Here is an 8,156-nt window from a genome sequence, read left to right on the forward strand (position 1 = left end):
TATATATATATACATACACTTCACTGTATGCGCTTCACTGTTCCTCTCCCCCCTTCTAAAGTATACAAGTCAGGTCAGACTGAATGAAAACAGATTCAGCTTATCCCAGCACTCTATACTACTGGCGCCCAACCTGTATCCTGAATGCTGAATGTGGCCAGTCGGTACATGTTGTATGGCTCTCGGACCTCAGCGATCTGCAGTAGGAACGTTGATTTTTCAAGGGGCTGCAATGACAGTGATCCCTAGCAGTCTCATGTAACTTGCACCTAGTCACTGAATGTCTCCTGCAACTTGTCTTCAGTCTCTAACACACCTGTAGCATGTCCACAGTATCTGCCCATCTTCCCCAATCTCTGACCATCTCCTGTTGCAAGTGCTCAGGCTCTGACAGTCTTCTATAGCATTACATACACTGAATATTATGTGTGGATTATCCTTAAGTTGGTTTATGTGTATCGTCCTAGTATTGCATCATCTGGTGATCTAGGAAACCCTTTTGCTTACATGTTTATAAAAGCAGAATTTCTAACCACACCTTACTGACCCTTAATGTATCTCACAGAAGACCTGATGTATCAAATAGTCTCATTTAATAATGAACGCTTACACCTAAAACAAACCCTTGCATTGCCTCATATGGTTCACCTTGAATGTCGGCCCTTGCTAGCTGTACATACTTGGCTTTCTTTTGCTACCTTATTCAGCTAAAGATGGCAAGGAACAGCTAAAGGGGGTGAGCAAAGAAACCTCTGTCTAGGCTCAATGCGGACTTCCAGTCAGAGTTAACAGAAGGATGATGGTCTTCCTGTCCCCATGTGACAGAACTGACCCGATCATTAAATGGAGTCAAATGCTCCTCCATACATGGGAGAACGGAGTATTTTCCTTGTTCGCAGTGATTGAACAGAGTGCCAGTGGAGAGAATAAAATGTGTATATGCACTGCTCGGAAGGTGGGGGGCAATAAATGGACCTCATGGGCAGCACTTTTGCAAAAATTAGGAGAAGGCCAATAGGCTGTGAAGGCAGCCTTCAGATACTAGCTGCGTAGAAAGACTGCAAGACCAGACAGCAGGCATGCTGGCCAATAAAAGATTGGAGACTTACTTGAATCTCTCAGGGGTCAGGAAGTTGAGAAGGTGAAAGAGTTCCTCTAGGTTATTCTGGAGCGGAGTCCCAGTAAGCAGCAGTTTGTAGTCAATCTTGTAGCTATTTAATACCCTAAAGAACTTGGAAAACAATATTATGTGGTGGTAGCCTTCACTACTGCATAAGAAAGTCAGAAACTTTGCAGGTCACACTTGAAAAGAGATATACACTGCCTGTCCAAACAAAAAAAGTCACCACCTGGATTTAGCTAAGCAAATAGGTCAGAACCTTCCAAATGGATAATAGCTCTAGGTTCAGCAATGTTATGTGCCCAAAACAATGAGGTCAGTTGCCTTTCTGAACATACTGAATGACCAGGTTTTTCTATCAATGGATTCTTTCTTCCTTGATGGCACATTGGGCATATTCCAAGATGACAATGCCAGGATTCCTCGGGCTCAGATTGTGAAAGAGTGTTTCAGGGAGCATGAGACATCATCTTCACACATGGATTGGCCACCACCGAGTCCAGACCTTAACCCCATTGAGAATCTCTGGGATGTGCTGGAGAAGACTTTATGCAGTGGTCTGACTCTCCCATCATCACTACAAGACCTTGGTGACAAATGAATACAACTCTGTTGTGACATTGTATAAGCTTATCCATTTGGTGCCATGGTGGATGTGTGCTGTAATCAAAGCTAAAGGCGGTCCAATGAAATATTAGAATGTGTGACTTTTTTTTTTTGGAAAGGCAGTATACATCAGGGTGGGTTATGATGGTTGGCTTCAATAATGAACAACTGACATGGAATAGGTTAACACTCTGACTGTGCTTTCCCTTACACGGTCCTTATTTATTATAGTTATATCTATAAAAAAAAAAGTTTAAAATGTTTTTTTTGGTTTTTTTTAGGCAAAAGTATTAAATGAAATACAAAATATTCTGTATTCTTGTTGTCAGCCAGTAAGAGGAGCTCTAAGATCATTTTCAGGTTTAATGACAGCTTTTGGAGAGCATGTGGTTAAATGATACCCATTCAAAGGGTAAAGCTTCAACAATGACTTACTTTCGATTGGTTGTTCTTCAGGCGGTGAGCTTCATCCACCACGAGACATGCCCACTCGATGGAGCCCAGGATGGCGTGGTCGATCGTAATAAGTTCATACGATGTGAGCAGCACATGGAATTTTATTTGAGCTTCTTTCTAGATAAAAGAGGAAAATGATGAGGCATTTGATATTTGCATAACTCCTCCAAAAAGCCAATGCACTGATTGCATTAGGGCTGAGGGTTCTTGAGAGGAGTACTGAGGGCAGGGTGCTGTGATGTTTTCAGAAAGCTATATACAGCATCCTGCCGGCCCCTCCCACTATTATTTATTTATGTCACTGTGCTGCTGAGAGTGTGCGTGTGTGTGGGGGGGGGGGGGGGGGTTGGGGGGGGGGGGGGTGGGGGGGGTACACAAACCAGGAAAGGCAACAAATAAGCATCTGAAATTGGGCTTTAAAGAGACACCGTCACCTTCCCAGCAAGGTATTCTCACACATCTGTGCTCACTTTTTGCGCCCCAGCTACAGTAGTCCACCCTGAAGAAGCTCCAATGTCACATGGAGCATACCTGGGTAAGATGGCATTGCCCCATACATGACCGTGTTCAAGTCTGGCAACTGTCCGCTCAGGCCCGAGCATTGCCACATGGAGGCAGGGGTGTCACATACCCTCCATATCCAGAAGCCCTGCTCCATTACAGCAATGGAGCGGAGGCTCCTACAGAGCGGAAAGTGCAGAGGGTTCACGGATGGGAGAAGTTAAACTTGCTGGTAGTGGAGGCTGCTATAAGCAGGCATTTTCACCTTGGCCTGAATGGCAGGGGACAGTGTCTCTTGAAAGCAAGCGCCCATAAACATCCGTAGGAAACATTTACATTTATAAATGCTTTATTCATAGGCATAGTACCAAAGCATCCTTACTTTCATTCTAAACACTTTCTTCCCGCTCCTGATGGCGTTGTCCTCAAAGGAGAATTCATTTTCTCTTATGACAGCTCTGCTGTCCTTATCGCCAGTGTACGTCACCACATAAAACTCCGGCGCCCACATCTCGAATTCCCGCTCCCAGTTGATAATGGTGGATAAAGGAGCGCTCACAAGGTACGGCCCTTTAGAGTGACCCTGCAAAGACACAAGTCAGGGGAAAACATTTAAGTATATTGAGGTGTTTTGTACAAGCTTATGTACCGATTTCCTATTAAACAAGGTTTTAGAATACCCATTGATTCTAGTGTACCACTAGAGCATCATGGGCTCTGTTTGCCTTTGACTGAAACTTAAAGCCTCTCTGCCTTTGGTTGAAACTTATGAAGTCCTTTTAATGTGTATGCAAGAACACAAATAATGTATTGCAGTTAACAGTCCTCAAATGAATTGGCTGCATTTGTTTTTTTTTTTCGTTTTTTTTTCACCAGGGGATACTGCCACCGACACATTTGCTGTCCTAGAGTGACAACACACAGTGACCATATTATTTCTAAAGATGAGCAGTGTTGTCACCCTAGGAAAGAAAGTGTGTGAGCATAACCGAACACTTTCCCCTCTCCTCATCCCCATTAGTGTTCTATAGTCTAAAAAAGTGAAAGGGGCAAGCTGATAAAACTACTTGAGAAAACATTGCATAGGAGGCGGGATAGCACTAATACTAGATATTATATACAAAACACACACATACAGAAACATATCTTATATTATTTGGTTATTATATTTTATTAGATGTGTCCACAATAAAGAAAATATGTATAAAAACCAATACATATGCCATTTAACATTAAATTTGTGTATTGTAAATAAAGAATGAATGGAAGACTCATTTCCTGTGCTCCTTTGCTCATTGATGTGTTTTGTACAGCTTTGCTACAATATTCATGCCACGCAATCTCACTAAAGTAACCCGTCCCTGCAAGAAAGGTTTTAATAAAATGCCATCTGGCGTTGTTATATAAATCCCTCTGTGTCGTGAATGAAAGAGCACACATCTGCTGTAAACTGAGTGGTCACACATGGGAATGACTGAACAATTCCTGCCTATCCTACCATTTATCAGGTGCCATCATCAAAGTTTGAGAACGTGCCCATCTGGGGGCCTGCACAGCGCCAGGCGTAACAGACCATGTGACTGCAACAGGGCTCAGGGCACAGACAGGAAAATGGATCTCAAGGGTTTGTGCTGTCCTGATGCAAGCAAAGATATGCCTGGGCCAGTTACATCTACTAACAACAACAAAAAACTATGCAGCTTTAATTATACCACCACATTCCTTATCAAGTCATCCCACACTAAGTATCATAAGGAGCAAAAAGCACAAAGCATAAAGTGTGGTAGGTAGAAAAATCAATCAGAACCCATCCTGTGCTGGTTGGACAGTATGCTATATAATACTTATTGTTTTCTATGGGTTCCTGTGCTTTACACCCAACACTGTACTCCTAACAGAATTTATCGCTATACCTTATTTAAATTCTGCTCTCCTGTGTACATTCTATAAGCCAGACGATAACAAATAATTTATTGCTTTTAGAATATATTTAGCATTGATTTTCTATATATTCCAACTGTAATTTTTCGTACAATCTAAAAAAGAAATGAGAGCACAATTCTCAGAGATCCCCGGACAGCTCTGACTGGTGCAGTGGACCCAGTTAGCCCTGAGTTGGCCCAGACAACTACTATTGGTGCAGAGGGCTTGGATAGCCACCACTGGATAAATGGGCAAGGACAGACAAGACTGGTGCAGTGGGCTTGGACAGCAAACAATGGTGCAGTGGGCCTAGACCCAACAGCTACCATTGGTGCAGTGGTCCTGGATAGCTACCACCAGAGTATTGAGCCCGGGACAGCCACTACTGATAGATGAGCCCAAACAGCCACCACTGGTGCAGTGATCCTGCACAGTCACCATTGGTGCAGTGGTCCTGGATAGCTACCACCAGAGTAGTGAGCCCAGACAGCCGCTACTTATAGATGAGCCCAGACAGCCACAGTTTCCGAAGTGGGCCCAGTCATTCTCTCCTACCCTTAGTTTACCAGTTATAGGCGAGGCCTATAATAGCATGTTTACATTTAAAAAACTAGACTGTTTGAGCTTCTATATATTGGCTGCCATTAATTACTATACATTCATGGTGCAGCTAATACAAATCTATAAGGAAAGAGTAATTTTATTTATCAGCTGCCTCATTTACCTTTCAATCTGGTCAACCAGTTACAAAAACAGAATGAAAAAGAGACTAAAAATGCCATTGTGGTTAAAAGTATGTTTGCCTATGGACACAATCTCCCTGGAACCCAGAGAAGTCTTCAGCAAAGTGGAATATAGAAGAGTGTATTCAGAAGCTTTCATCTTGCTTTTTTCAGCTCATTAGTCATGTAACAGTAACAGAGCTTACCTCTTTGTAGAGGGAATAGAGGAACACGATAGTCTGAACGGTCTTCCCAAGTCCCATCTCATCTGCGAGGATGGTGTCCGTCCCTTGAGCCCAGGAAAACCTCAACCAGTTGAGTCCCTCCAGCTGGTATGGGTGTAAAGTGCCACCGGTGGCATTGATGTACCATGCCTGTTTATCGAACTTTACTGTAGGCTAAAACAGAGAAACATAACTGTGCCACCTTTGGCAATTCTGAATGGACGCCTCTTCAGTATCAAACTAACTCTTGAGAACCATTCACCAATGGACAATTGTAATAATTTCAATCTCTGGCCCACTGGCTTCTATAGTGATCAAGAAACCAAGAAAGGGCGCAGAGAACACTGGCTAGCTAACGAAATTATATAATTTTATAATTTCGTTAGCTAGCCAGTGTTCTCTGCGCCCTTTCTTGGTTTCTTGATCATTTGCATTCACAGGTTCTCCTCCTGTTTCCCAGGGCTGCATACACGCCTCCAAGCTAACTCTTTGCCCATCCGAGAGCGCTGTTTATATGTTTTTTCTGGCTTCTATAGTGGAGCTCAGTTCATGCCCATCATTGGCCTGTGCACTGTCATGCATATCACATATTAGATCAAGAACTTCATTCACGAGGGCCATTGTCACTTACATCAACTATAGGTGTCAATGGAGGTTTCTCTTTATCGTCCTTCGATTTTCTCTTGTTCCTAAATTTTGCAGGAGTTCTCGCTTCTTCTCCCAACATCAATTCCCTGGAACAGATAATGTATATCACACACTTGTAACCTTTTACAGAATCTAACACGATGATATAAACTGGTCCATTAGACTGGTCAGGCCAGCAAGAAGCAACAGCAGCCCAGCGAGAATTAAAGCGCAATTGAAACCGAAACTTTTTTTATTCGTTTTGGTTAGAGTGGAGAGGGATTTAGAACACCTGTCAGATTTTTATTGCTGTCTGTGTCCCGGTTATAGAGATTTACTGTCTCTATTTGTCCTAGTGACTATCACTGAATGTGAAAGAAAATCCCAAATTTCGAGCTGTCATCAGAACAGGAATAGATGTGAAATCTTCAAATGGGGACACTAGTCCTGGTGACCCTGCAGACCACCAAGGATTTCCCTCTCTTTGGAGGGATTTCCCCTCACTTACTGTTGTGGCTATTGGAGAGGAAGTGAAGAGAAATTCCCCCAATGGGACACAGAAGGCAAAAAAGGTGACGGGTTAACACTAGGGATGCACTGATACAAGTATCGGTGCCGATACCAAGAATTTGGGCAAGTACTCTTACTCGCCCAAATGCTCTGATACTTTCCCCGATACCTAAACTTCCGGTCACAGGAAGATTTCCCCTGACTGGCAGTGCAGTAGGGGGAACACGGAGCCAGCTTCCCGTGCAATCACGAAGCCGGAAGGTGAGTAATGACCTGCCTCCCGGCTTCCTGAGTGGCCGGGAAGCCTGCTCCATTCTGATTGGCTGGGAAGGCGGTTTCCCGGCCAATCACAATCAAGCCAGCCAAACAACATGAAGCCGGCTTCTTGGGCAACCACGAAGCCGCGCGGCATGTCATTACACACTGCCCAGCTTCCTGATTGCCCGGGAAGCCGTCTCCATGCCAGCAGATGCACCAGTATCAGTACTCTGAGAGTACCGAAAGCAAAATAAATCGGTACTCATACTCAATACCAATCCTCGATCCCTAGTTATAACCCTCCCTTACTCTATCCAAAACTAAAAAAAGGTTTTGGCTTCAGTTCTACTTTAATAAGTCTGAGAAGCACTAATCAACATGACAAATGTATATTAAAAACTGCACACCGCTGTCAGCCGATTGCGATATTTCAGATGTTGGGAACATGATGATAGAATTTAAAACTGGATTATCACATATTAGTGGTGTAGAACAGACTGCAGAAATCCCTTTTACTTTGAATTCATTCTGCTATTGCTGGGATAACCACAGTAGGAAAAATCAAGGAATCTGGCACTTTGCCATGAGTGGGTAGAGTATAAAATACCCAAAAGGATAAGGATTGTTTTGGTTGCTGAAATGGTTAAAATTCTGGTCAGTTCCTTTTATTTTTGCCATGTGTGTCCCAATGAGGAGAATTCCCTCACTTCCTGTCCTCTAGACACAATAGAAGTGGGAGAAACATGCCCTCTTAGTTGTCAAGCCATCATAAGGTTTCCCGTATGTGCCTGTTCAATTCTGAATGTTGGATCCTTGCTCCCTGTTATCCTTCGAGGCAGCTTGCTTTTAAACCGAGGACGCTGAGGGATATTATATTGCTGCAGTGGAAGAGTAGACAGGGTGCAGGGGCACCTCACCAATGTGAAGTGTGTTTAGCATTATATAGAGAAGAAAGTCTGCCTTCACTAACTTTTTAATCCTCATGCTTACTCAAAGCTGGCAATTCAATGTGTCAAAGCCAGAGACAGCAAAAAAACCAAACTAGAAGACAGTCAACAATGGCAGCCTTCAAATATTGCTCAGTACAGGCTTAATTTTAGCAGGGCCTCTTTATACCAAACATCACTGACTCTGCAACACATGGCAATATATGTCAGCCGTATAGCAGTAATAGGGCAAAAGAGCAGACTTGTTAAGCAATCAGGACTT

The 8,156-nt window shown here is 43.3% G+C and overlaps 1 protein-coding gene across 2 annotated transcripts in view; it reads right to left on the reverse strand.

Annotated features, from left to right (window-relative positions):
* Nucleotides 1-8,156, reverse strand: part of CHD5 (chromodomain helicase DNA binding protein 5) — a 117,321-nt gene that overhangs the window by 40,595 nt on the left and 68,570 nt on the right. For both annotated transcript variants that reach the window (XM_018552455.1, XM_018552463.1), the window contains 5 exons: nt 6,184-6,286; nt 5,535-5,726; nt 3,066-3,266; nt 2,162-2,299; nt 1,110-1,231 (listed from right to left, as the gene is read on the reverse strand). In XM_018552455.1, the coding sequence (XP_018407957.1) occupies nt 1,110-1,231; nt 2,162-2,299; nt 3,066-3,266; nt 5,535-5,726; nt 6,184-6,286 (756 nt within the window). The remainder of the gene's footprint in view (nt 1-1,109; nt 1,232-2,161; nt 2,300-3,065; nt 3,267-5,534; nt 5,727-6,183; nt 6,287-8,156) is intronic.

Source organism: Nanorana parkeri, unplaced genomic scaffold (genome assembly GCF_000935625.1).
Source record: "Nanorana parkeri isolate BGI_ZX_2015 unplaced genomic scaffold, ASM93562v1 scaffold5, whole genome shotgun sequence".
Taxonomy (NCBI): Eukaryota; Metazoa; Chordata; class Amphibia; order Anura; family Dicroglossidae; genus Nanorana; species Nanorana parkeri.